This window comes from Anolis carolinensis, chromosome 1 (genome assembly GCF_035594765.1).
Source record: "Anolis carolinensis isolate JA03-04 chromosome 1, rAnoCar3.1.pri, whole genome shotgun sequence".
NCBI classification, from domain to species: Eukaryota; Metazoa; Chordata; class Lepidosauria; order Squamata; family Dactyloidae; genus Anolis; species Anolis carolinensis.
Genome location: NC_085841.1, coordinates 137,719,750 through 137,732,999, shown reverse-complemented (window position 1 = coordinate 137,732,999; position 13,250 = coordinate 137,719,750). Strand labels below are relative to the sequence as shown.

Below are 13,250 nucleotides of genomic sequence, written 5' to 3'. Positions count from 1 at the left end.
CTAGAAGGTTGGATACCCCTGCTTTAGACTTTGGGGAAAGATCACAAAAACAAAAAGATCACAGTAACAAAGCATGTACACATGTACAGTTTTGATATGTGCCCATATCTCATAGAAAGCCAAGCAAACAAACATATGGGGGGCAAGGCTTTCTAAAATAATCTAATTCCCTGCTTTTTGCATTTGCTGTATGTGCAGCCATGATGGGGATAGTGCTTTTGTGGGCACGAATAAGCTGACTTTGCTGTTAGAAAGCCGTTCTTCATTATGCAGCAAGAAGGAAGCATTCATAAAATGAAGCTCCTGACAGCTTCCTATTGCCAGCTGAGAGTTCTCTTCTCCTGCTTCAAGCTATGTTAACAGGATATAAATACATTTTTAGGAACTACTTAATTTGTAAAAGGCATTACATTCAGAAAAAGAAACGTGGCAGTGTCTGCATTATAATAGTTCGGTTTGAACAATTGGCAGATATGCTAGGAAATCCTTCTCTTTTTAAAGGCCTACTGAATCCCCACAGCTTTAATATCTATTCAGTAGAGGTGCTGATTTAAATTTAGTAGAAAATTGTTACTTATTAGTCCTTAGTTTTAACTGCAAATCCTTTTTTTATTAAACCCTTTATGTTTAGATTTAGAAACTCCCAGAAGAATTTGACAGTATTTCAGTACATGATATAGATTCAGTAATCTATTCATAGAAGTTGTGTTTTTTTTTAGCGTAGCCTCAAATAAGTTTTGTTTTGCGTATAACAGCAAGTGTTGAGATTATATTTGTGCCTAAACTGCAACTGAAATTTCAAGCATTATGCACAAAGTGTCTTTTTTCCACCCGCAAATAACTTCTCTCTATGCAGACATTTTATTCATTACAAAGCAGATTGATTTTAAGCCTCGGTGTAATTCTAAGCTTTGGCATATCTGTGTTTGTGGGATTAATGAACTCAGCAAGATGGAAAGAGAAAAAAGTATTTGCTGTAAATCAAGGCTACTTGCTGAGGGGCTGCCTTTTAATAAGCTCCATGCCCTTGCATGGTTCCGTAGGATATACTATACAAACCTGCAGTCAAATCATGCTGTGTAGAATCTTAGATTGGAAGTTTGAGAAAATGAATCTTTCATTTGCATTGCAAAGAAAATTTGAGATTTGTGCTTTCACATTCATAAAAAAGAGTATTTCTGAGCCCTATTTTATTAAATGTGGAGCATGTTTCCAAAAGGTAGTAAATCCATCTGAGCTAATTTTACAAGAATCGGAAGGGGAAAATGTGCTGAAGATATGGATTCTTTTGCTACAAAATGCCATTTTCCAAGCCCTATACCAAAGTGATTTGGAACATGTAGATCAGTGGTTCCCAAACTTATTTGGCCTACCACCCCCTTTCCAGAAAAATATTACTCAGCGCCCTCCGGAAAGGGGATGTGGCTTCGAGGGGTGGGTGTGGCCCCTGCTCAAGAGGGCGAGGCTGAGCCTCTCCCCAGTCCAAGATGCAGAAACCAATCACTAAAAAACAAAAGATGGAAGGTAGAGGTGAATAGAATATATGTATGTGTGTGTGTGTGTGTGTGTGTTTTATATATACAGTAGAGTTTCTCTTATCCAACATTCTGGATTATCTAACACATTTTTGTAGTCGATTTTTTCAATACATCGTGATATTTTGGTGCTAAATTAGTAAATACAGTAATTACTACATAGCATTACTGCATATTGAACTACTTTTTCTGTAAAATTTGTTGTATAACATGATGTTTTGGTGCTTAATTTGTAAAATCATAACCTAATTTGATGTTTAATAGGCTTTTCCTTAATCCCTCCTTATTATTCAACATATTCAGTTATCCAACATTCTGCCAGCCCATTTATGTTGTATAAGTGAGACTCTAATGTATATGGTCCCTGCATATGTGTGTGTATGTGTGTGTGTGTGTGAGTGTGTGTGTGTGTGTGTGTGTATACACATAGACATAAACACAATGTGGAGAATATGTGGCAAGGTAGATAGGTAGAGAGCCGCGGCAGAGGAACCTTCCTGGGAGCAAGGCCTAATGATAATAATAATGGTAATAAATCATCCCAACAAAGGATTCCCCCAGACAGGAAGCAGCCAAGCTTTGAAGCTGAAAGACTAATCAAGGTGGGCAGTTGAAACATTCACCTACCTCCATCAGACAAGAGTTCTTTCTTTCTCCCACCCTGGACATTCTGCAGATATATAAACCCCACTTGACTAGTTTCCAACAGACCTCATACCTCTGAGGATGCCAACCATAGATGTGGGCAGAATGTCAGAAGAGAATGCTTCTGGAACATGGCCAGACAGCCTGGAAAACTCACAGCAACCCAGTGATTCCAACCATGAAAGCCTTTGACAACAACAACAATAACAACAACAACAACAACAATAATAATAAAAGATCCAAAGGAGCAGAGTGTGAAAATAGTTCACATTCCAGGATCCCATCCAAGGCTTTTGATGTTAAACTGGATTATATGAATCCACACTGCCAGATAATCTGGGATAAACTGAAAATTTGTAATTGGATCCTGGGATATAGGTCCTGTCTGGAAGGGCCCTAAGTGGCATATAAACTGGCAAGCTGGGCATTCCTTCGGCATGCTACAGCAGGTAGAAATGCAAATTATAGGCCAGTTGAGCAACATGACAAGGAGGCAAAGAGAGAGGGCCCTTGCACACAGCCATATCCAGAATATCTGCTTTGAACTAAGTTATCTGAGTCCACACTGCCAGATAATCCAGCTCAAAGCAGAAAATGTGGGATTGTGTTCAGCTGTGTGGAAGGGGCCTGAGAGAGGACCCTTGCACACAGCCCTATATCCCACAATATCTGTTTTGAATTGGGTTATCTGAGTCCATACTCAAGATAATGTGGCATTTTCTGCCTTGATATTCTGGGATATAAGGCTGTGTGGAAAAGCCTCCAGACATGCTAACATTGCGTGTGGGAGAAGAGGGGAGGGCGAAAGGTTCTGTTGTGTTTGTGGGGCGTCCTGGGAATGGAAAGTCCCCCGCCTCTCCCATGTGAGTTGGGGCCAATGGGAAGAGGGGACACGAGTCACTGACCTTTCGCCGAGGCGGGGGGGGGGGGGGGCTTTCGCTGTGACCATAGTATGAGCAAAAAAAAAAAAACATATTGCAAGCTGCAGCCCGAGATATAAAGGGAAGGGATGAAAATAGTGGAGAAGAGAAGCTGCTTTCTCCCCAAGGAGAGGAGGCAGGAAAGGTGAGTGCCTTTGTCTCCTTGCTCACCCATGTGCACCTTCCTCAGCAGCAGCGGCAGGAAAGGAGCACATGCGGTGAGTGAGGAGGCGGGGAAGGTGAGTTTTTCCTTCCTTGCTCACTCCGTGCACATGCGGCAGCGGCGCGGGGCTTCTTCGCACTTTCTCCCCCTTCCTGGCCCCAGCCCCTTCTCTGGCCCCGCCCCCGTTTCCCAGTAGGTGCCTCACCGCCCCCCTGGATCACTCCAGCGCCCACTGGGGGGCGGTAGCGCCCACTTTGGGAATCACTGATTTAGATAGTTTTGATCTCTATATAAAATTCTACTCCTAGCCAACAATATGCTGCTAAATATAACTCAATTTCTTTCTTTCTTTCTTTCTTTCTTTCTTTCTTTCTTTCTTTCTTTCTTTCTTTCTTTTTTTTGCTTGGGGGGGAGGGTTGGGGGAGGTGGGGAGGAGGGATTTGATACCTCTTGGAAATGAACTCCCCAAATGTGTACTCTGTTTAAAGAGTTGAGGGCAATGTACCCAATAGGAGGGATTATCTCATAATGACCATATGAAGCATGAGACTGAAGATGTGCTCCTGACCTAAAATCATCTATTCAGCACCATGACTAAATAAGAATTTGTTTGTGGCCCAGTTCATGTCCATCATTCATCATTAAAGCAATCAGGCAAATAGGGGACAACATTTGAATAAAGACACTATCAAACATTTGAGTACCTAAACTGAAATCTGAAGTCATGCAATTAAGATTTTACTGAAGTCACAGCAGGGGAGGTAGCTATTCCAGAACGACACACTCAGCATTAGCAATATTAATGTGATCACACCAAGTGACATTACTTATTCCCGCTGGCTGTTATTGCTTAAGAAGCTGTTGCACGAAAGAAACAGGAAAGAGAGTGATACATCAATGTTCAGGATTTAATATTTCTCAGATCTCCCCAGGGTTCTGTCCTCAACCTCAACCCATGTATTTTAAATGCCAAGCTTCAATCTCATCAAGTTAAAAAAAGGAGTGTTACTAAGCATGCTCAAAATATATTATTTCACTGACAGATAACCAGAACCTACACCAAACATTTTGAATTAAAGAGCAGGAGTTTCTTGATGAAGAATAGAAAATTCTTATGTATAAATTATATATAGTTTGGAAGGCGGTCTATTCTAAAGCATGTAATCATACCTATAACTTGAATAATGTTTAAGTTAAATATCTGTTAGATCTCTCCTCCTGGATGTTTCTATAATCATTTGTCATTTTCTTTGGGAAGCTGAGTTTTATTTTTTCTCTTTTGCTGTTTTCTCTTATATAAGAATGAAATAATATTAGAATTGGGAAGCCTTATGCTCAGTTTCTTTTCTTTTCTTGTTTTTCAGGTCAGAACTGTGGAGGTTTAGTTCAGGGTCCAAATGGTACAATAGAGAGCCCAGGATTTCCTCATGGCTATCCAAATTACGCCAATTGCACATGGATCATCATCACAGGAGAGCGTAACAGGATACAATTATCATTTCATACTTTTGCCCTTGAAGAAGATTTTGATATTTTGTCTGTTTATGATGGACAGCCACAACAAGGAAATCTGAAAGTGAGGTAAAATAATTTCTACCTATATTTTTATTGGTAAGATTTTCAGTTTGTGATCATATTGGTGCACAAATAAATAACAATCACCATTCCATTTGATGTGTTTTACTATTTAAATCATATATAAAAAAGGAAGGTGTCTTCTTTTCATAGTTGCAAAGATAACCCAATGATTTTTATTTAGAATGTCAGTCTTTTTTCAGAGTCTTAAAACAAGTTTTGTACTCTATAGATCAAAATTCTTGTTTATTGCATGCCTGCTGTTTTCTGTTGTTTAAAAGAAGTTATCAAGTGACAATGGAAGAAAGCATTGTTCAGTTAATGTTTGATTTCTCATGGTTATGCAGAAGAGTTTATTGTATTGCAATGACAACAGTATTCAAAACCCATTCAGTTGGTCAAATCAAGAATATTTCTGGAAAAAAGAATAACTACATGTTCCTTGCAGCAAGGCTTCTTCTGTACCTTAGGATTTGGTACATACAGGTTTTCCAGTCCTTTTCTCATCTTTCATGATGGCATCCTCTGAAAATAACCATGATTGGGCATCATCATTGCAGCTAAAACACTTTCCACGTGGCATTTTATCATAATAAGTGGGTGATCTTCTCCATACCAGTACAGAATTTGGCACAGACAAAAAGGCTTGACTGTCTCAGAGCCACAAATTGTAGACATATACTATGGAGAGTGTTTTAAATCTAAAGCCTTCTGCAGTAGGTGGACATAGTATGTAGATCTAAAAATTAGCCTTTTCTGTGTGGAATTGATACACGCCTATATCAGCAAAGTATTGTAGTGAAGGCCATCTTCATCTTTTGTCCTTTTGCATTGTGATTGCATAGTACTAGCTGTTCCTTTATTTATAATCTAATAAATATGTAATAAGAACTGGGTGGCAGATCCAGGGACAGTAGCAGGATTTCTTTCTATCTCCACAGTCCTTTGCCATTTCCTTTCTAGAAAGAGAGAGGGAAACCAGCTGGAGGGCCCGGAAAACTGTATCTAGTTTTCCTCTCTTTTTTTCTGCAGAGAGGGGATTGGGTGATGGGAGGAAATCTTGTATGCCAAGAGCAGGAGGTGACAGCTAGACTTCTGCACAGATTTGGAGTGGTCAGTTCCCTTTGGCCAATTGGCTTTTTGGCTTGGTCAAATGGCCATAACTGCAAGAGCCACATCACATTTTCCTGTCCATAATGGGAAAGCAGAAATGGATTGAAATTCAGACGAAATGCACAAGCCTAGTGACAGCAGCTGTCCATTGCTCCTGGCACACAGGGCATTTTCCTCCCGCTTCCTGGTCACTTGTTGCTATGCCTCCAAAAAAAGAAGGAAAGAGAGGGAAAGTAAGAGAAAGATAGGGTCTGAACTCTGGATCTCAACACAGAGAGAAAGAAAGAGAGAGAGAGAGAGAGAGAGAGAGAGAGAGAGAGGCCAGATTCCAGATCTGGAATCCAGTGATGAGGTTTCTTTAGGGTTGTCCTAAGTCAGAAACAGCTTGAAGGCATACAAGATACTGCAGTAACATTTGTACATGACGTTTTGCTTGCTAGAATTCATCACCCATACATTCATTCTTGTTAACTATATTATGTAACTAATGGGTGACAAGAATTGGTTACCATATTCCTACATATATAATTGATGCTTTTCTTTGTGCTGCAAAGTATATATTCTGTCATAACCCAAAAATTATAATTGCTGGAAAAGAAATAATCTGGGTAGAAACAGTCATGAAAGATATCCCCCCTCTTTCTTAGTTTTTATGCTGTTACAGATTGAGACAATACAAACTACAGACCTGTATTTATGCCAGAAGAGTTTAAACAAAATTTGACTTTTTCTGACCTTTGTATGTGTACAGAAATCAGAATTCTGATATTCAGTCTATCTGTACAGTACCAATTTCTTTTCATCCATGGGATGACAAGTATTTCTACTCTATATTTAAATTTCTTTTGTGTTATATGTTACTTTTCATGTACATGTCATTAAAACACATAAAATAACTGTTTGTATATTCAATTACAGAAACATTTTGGTAACTATTTTAGTGGAAACTGAGGCCAAATAACTAAGAAGACCGTGTTTCCCATCTATTCATTGAACACTCCTGCTTAAAGCATAATGCTTAATCAGAAAATCATAATGCATTTAATATTAATAACTAATTTTGGGAGCAAGCGGAATATTATAGAGAAAAGTCGGCACGTTTGTTTAGTCACATGCCTTCTAAAATAAAATCTAAGTGGGTAATTTGTGCCTATTGTTCCCTAAGGAAGTATAGATGCAGGTCGCAAGAAAGTAATCTTTCTGTTCAGTTCCACTAGTGGAATTGGATAATTTAAAAACAACTGGAAAAGTGGGATGACAGAAGATTAATCATCTCTATTGAATTGCGATAGTTGGAAGGAACAGTATCAGTGTTTATATGAGAGGGAGAAAGGAAATGGAGACAAAAATGGGTTCATCACTTTTTATCCTTGTGATCTTATTACATACTATAAAATATAGGCTACATCACTTTAGGTAAAGGTTTGAAGAACTTACACTGCTGTTCAGTTCCAGTAATTCTTCCTTTATACTCAGGCTTTTGAAAAATGCATGCTATTACATATATTAGTTAATGATGCAACATTAATGCTTGGCCTCTTGATAATATATTAAATCCCTACAACTTTCTTTTATAAGAGTGATATGTAGGCCATTATTGTAAAGCATCGTGAAAATGTATGTGATCTGTGACTCAGTGATTTCTGATGCAAAATTCATTCTGATGAGGAAAACACTGATAATGGGAGTCATAGTTAAAATCTCATGTTCCAATTAAACCAGAACAAAAAGCTCTGAATGTATAGTCTTCATATTTTATACTGTGAACAATATAATTTAGACACACTATTAACAACATTTATAGCAGTGCTGAAATATAATATCAAAGTGAAGAATTTGTGACTTTCTGAAAATGCATTGCTTATTGGCTACTTTTCTTGTAAATATGACCTAAAGCAATTGAGCCATAAAGCTTGGTTTCCATCACGGAGTGCTTGGTTTTCCTCTGGGCAAAGTTAAATATTGTGCTATTTGTTGCTTTGTTGAATAATAAGTGCCATATTATTTCTGCACAACATGATGTTCACTTGCCAAAAATAACATTGTAAGTATAGCAGCCTGTGGAAGTAATAAAATCCACATGGAATTGACTACTAGAAAAGGCCAAGGTATTACTAAATGTAATCTGCTGGTAAAGTCCTGCAAACAGTTTTATAGGTGGCAAATGTCATCTCTTAGAACAGACACTTATAATGGTTTTACAATTCACGTGACATTTTGAGACCCTTAGTAATATTTAACTTCCAGTGAAGGAGAAAAAACCCAAAATGCTACAGATCAGATTTATCCCATTCCCACATATAATCTTTCAAATGTCTGATTTTTAAATTTAAATAAGTACTTGTTGTTGAGACTTGTTTAGAACCACACTATCCATAAAAAGAAATTATTTGAAAAGCAGAACTAACTTGCCCACTGGAAGGTTAAAGAATTACCTTCTGGCCATAATTTGCTGCTCTGTGAGAAACAACTAGTAAGTAAGTAAGTAAGTAACTTTATTTTTCTACCCCACCACTATCTCCCCGCAGGGACTTGGGGTGGCTAACACAGGACAACGGCCCAAAAACAGTAAACAAGTACAACAATTAAAACATATTACAATGAAGAAAACACAGTAAAATCACATTATGCAAACAATACATTACATTAAGTGTAAAAGCCCATTAAAACATAAAGTAGGTAAAAGTAAAATAAAATAAAATGAATCACCAAGTTGGTGGAGGGGGATAGTATGGAGTGGCCAAATTGAACTAAAGTCCCATAGTAAAGTTATAAAGTGCTTTGGGGCAGAGGACAAAGTGCAACTATTTCTTGACCATTGGGTGGGGGTAGACGTCCAATTTATTATAAGATCCGAGAATGATGCAGAAAAATATGTAAGTTAATTTTGGTCATGGGGAGTAATTACTCAAAAGTGCAATGAAAGAACCAAGCTTTCAATTGCTTTTTAAAAGAAACAAGGGTGGGAGCCTGTCTAACCTCCCTAGGGAGGGAGTTCCAGATCCGGTGGACCACTACTGAGAAGGCCCGCTCCCTCATCCCCACCAACCAAGCCTGTAATGGAGGCAGGAGTGAGAGAAGGGCCTCCCCAGATGAACAAAGAGATTGTGCAGGTTCATAGGGGGAGACATGGTCACGAAGGTAGGCGGGTCCCAAACCGTTTAGGGCTATATAGGTAAAAACCTGCACCTTGAATTGGGACCGGAAAATAAATGGCAGCCAGTGGAGCTCCATAAACAGGGGGGTTTATCGCTCCCTGTAATTCGCTCCCATTAGCAACCTGTCCACTGAACGTTGGGCTAATAGTAATTTCTGGACCGTCTTCAAGGGCAGCCCCACGTAGAGTGCATTGCAATAGTCCAGTATAGAGGTGACTAAGGCATGGACCACCGTGGCCAAGTCAGACTTCACGAGGTACGGTTGCAGCTGGCCCACAAGTTTTAATTGTGCAAAGGCCCTCCTGGCCACCACTGACACCTGAGCATCAAGTGTCAGTGCCGAATCCAGGAGGACCCCCCAAACTGCGGACCTGCGCTTTCAGGGGGAGTGTGACCCTGTCAAGCACAGGTTGCCACCCTATACCCTGATCAGGCGTACGACTGACCTCGAGGACCTCTGTCTTGTCAGGATTAAGCCTCAGCTTGTTCACCCTCATCCAGGCCATCACAGCGGCCAGGCGCTGGTCCATTATCCGAGGGGCTCCTTGGAGTTTGGTGGAAATGAGTAGTAGAGTTGGATGTCATCTGCGTAGAGATGGCACCGAACTTCAAAACTCCGGATGACCTCACCCAGCAGTTTCATGTAGATGTTAGAAAGCATGGGGGATAGAATGGAACCTTGCGGGACCCCACAAGTCAATGGCTAGGTATCCGAGCAGGTATCCCCCACCTTCACGGACTGGGAACAGCCTTCCAAGAAGGACCGGAGCCACTGGAGTGCAGTGCCCCCAATACCCAACCCGGAAAGCTGTCCCAGAAGGATATCATGGTCGATGGTATCGAAAGGCGCTAAGATGTCCAGGAGAACCAGAAGGGACACACTCCCCCTATCCAGCTCTCTGCGGAGGTCATCCACCAAGGCGACCAAAGCCGTCTCAGTACTGTGTCCAGGCCTGAAACCAGACTGCGAATGGTCTAGAAAACTGGTGTCTTCCAAGAATCCCTGGAGCTGAGAGGCCACTACCCATTCCAGCACCTTGTCCAAGAAAGGGAGGTTGGAGATCGGCCTATAGTTGTTAAGAATGGAGGAATCAAGGGATGACTTTTTTTAATATGGGCCTAATTATTGCCTGTTTCAGGCTAGATGGAAAAATCCCTTGCTCCAACAAGGAATTTATTATCCTCTCGAACCAAATTACTAGTCCTCCCTTGGACAGTTTGATTAACAAAGAAGGACAAGGGTCAAGGGCACAGGTGGTCGCTCTCACTGCTCCAAGGACCTTGTCAATGTCATCAGGTTGCACAAGCCAAAACAAATCCAGCAAGATTGAACAGTCAGACGCCTCAGGCACCTCATCTGGCATTGCGTTAACACCGGCGTCCAACTCAAACCATAACCGAGCGACTTCATCTGCGCAAAATTGCTGCACTGAGTTGCTGGGTTGTCAGGGATCTCCCCCCCCCCTGAGATAAGTGGAGGAGCCCCCCAACAACCCGAAACAACACCGTTGGTCTATTAGCTGCAGACGCTATGTGGACAGTTGAGAAAGCCTTTCTGGCTGCCCACAAAGCCACGGAGTAGGCCTTAATAGCGGCTCTAGCCCATGCTCGAGTTTTCCGCCAGTTGCACTCTAGACCCCTTCTCATCCGCTTCATCACAGCCAGTTCCTCTGTGAACCAGGGAGCCCTAGTGAGTCGGTGGGTGGAGAAAGGACGTTCGGGGGCAATCGTGTCTATTGCCCTCGTCATCTCACTGTTATAGCGGTCAACCAAGGCATCGACAGGATCGTCAGCCTCTATGACAGGAAGATCCCCAAGAGACCTCAGGAAACCATCTGGATCCATAAGCTTCCTGGGGCGGACCATCTTAATCAGTCCACCACCTCCGCAGAGGTTAGCGGTTGCGGTCAGTCTTAGAGTGACCAGATGGTGGTCGGACCATAACAATGGAAGAATGTTTTGCTCTTCCACCCCAAGCACACCACCGTCCACAATAAAGACTAGGTCAAGTGTGTGTCCCGCCTGATGGGTGGGTCCAGATATAACTTGGGACAGCCCCATGGTTGTCATGGCAGCCATGAAGTCCTGTGCTGTATCTGTTAAAGAGGCCTCTGCATAGATGTTGAAATCCCCCAGCACCACCAGATGCTGGGAGACCAGCACCAGGCCAGAGACCACTTCTGCTAGCTCAGGCAGAAAGACTGCTGTGTTGCAGGGTGAGCAGAATCCCCAAACTGTCCCAGACTCCCACTTTCTGGTGGACACACTCAAAACCCGAACATTGCGGAACGGCGCACCTGGTCATGGCAATGGACTGCCAAAACACCACTGCAACCCCTCCTCCTGCCCCCTGGGCCTGGCCTGCTGGTGCACCCCGAAACCAGGACACAGCTGGGTGAGATTTACCCCACCCAGCTCGTCCAACCAGGTCTCGGTAATGCAGGCCAGGTCCGCCCTCTCATCAAGGATTAGATCTTGGATGATAGTGGTCTTACCGTTGACGGACCTGGCATTCAGTAGCAGATCCTTAAGCCTGGGGGGGAGGGGTCTGTCATGAGGACTACCACTCCTAGCCATCTCCAGGGTCACAAAGGTTCTGTTGTGCTTCTCCCTGGGATAATGGCAACCATTCGTCCTCCTCCCCCACACGACCTCAATATTCCCCCCCCCCCGGAAACTGTCCCCCCCCCCCGAAGGGAGCCAGGCAAGGCAGAACTACCAACTAGGGGATCTAGTCAGCTGTCCATAGAAGGATAACCATATGGAGACCTGTCTTGTGTTGAGGCTAGGGATATTTTTTGTGAAAACAGTATGAGGGACTCATCACGGATGCTGGTTAGAATACTAGGTGGACTATAAAGTGGTAGAGTTTGTGAGCAGGGTTGGGAAGATGGATAGGCAAAAACTTGTGGTACTAAGGGGCAAGAATCTACATTATGGGGTGGCCTGTCTGAAGAGCTTGGGATAGAATTGTCACTAGTGGATGGTAGATCTAAAGGATGTGATTTTAGACCGGTGATAAGGGGGCGGATTAAGGGATCCATAAAAACCCTTCTAATGACAATGCACCTTACTTTAAACCGGGCTCTAGAAACTAGTAACTCCCTGGTGGTAAAAATGTCTTCAAATGTAATCAGAAGATGTGTAGAGAGGTCATGTGATTGGATGTCTCTATGCAGCCAATTTAGGGACTCAATATTGATTTCTAAAAAGCTCCTAGATAATATTTGGGCCAGAGACTTCCGGATCACTTTCCTTGAGCCCCATTTGCCCCTATTTGGAAACGAGTCCACGATTTCAAATGCCAGTTGGTTCGCAAATAACAGGCGATGAGTTGCGATGGGTGGTGAACACATTGCAGACTCAAGTGATGTCCTTCTGTAAGCCCTGAGCCATATTCCCAAACCTGGGCTTCGCTTGTTCCCCAATGTCCTGGAGCAACTCTTCTCTTCTATATTCCCCAGTTTCTGTTGCAGTCATCACCAAGGGTTGCTCTTGTTCCCCCCTCCTCCTCATCTGTCGAGACACAGAGACCTTAAAGAGCCACACACACTATTTACTCCAACAAAAGGTTTATTGCAGAAAACAAATAAAAGCTCAGAGACATTTAGTTTCAGTGTCTCTGGCCAAAACTCAATTTACCCAAACTGGGCTCCAAAAGGAAAACAGAAAATAATCCGAGTTAAACAGGAGGAAAAACTGGATTAAAAAGCAGTCAAAGTAACCAGCAAACAAGCAGTGCTGTACACAAGAGTTCCAACAGAGAGCACCGCCCCCAAAGAGTTAACTGCAAGAAGGAGTTGCCAAAACCAGCCGTAGTCCAAGAGTCGTCGCCAAAGAAGCCAAAGGATACGTTGTTTCCAATTCTGTAAAACACATTCGTTGTCAAGTCAGTCCACAATCCAGGGAGGGAGAAAACCACACTCATGAGAAGTCAGTCCAAGTCGAAGATCCACAGGTATCACGAACTCCAGGCTGCAGAACCCAGACCCAAAACCCAACACGAAAACAGGCAGCAACAAATACACACAATACGTAACCGACACTTTACCTTCTGCTAAGATTCCCCATTTCAGAGTCTACTTTTAACTTACACATCATTATCCGATGATGAGCTGGCCTCCACCCCATCATCATCTCT

General features: G+C 42.3%; 1 protein-coding gene across 3 annotated transcripts in view; it reads left to right on the top strand.

Annotated features, from left to right (window-relative positions):
* Window positions 1–13,250, top strand: part of csmd1 (CUB and Sushi multiple domains 1) — a 1,478,446-nt gene that overhangs the window by 317,606 nt on the left and 1,147,590 nt on the right. For all 3 annotated transcript variants that reach the window (XM_062969106.1, XM_062969107.1, XM_062969109.1), the window contains exon 2: window positions 4,628–4,844. In XM_062969106.1, the coding sequence (XP_062825176.1) occupies window positions 4,628–4,844 (217 nt within the window). The remainder of the gene's footprint in view (window positions 1–4,627; window positions 4,845–13,250) is intronic.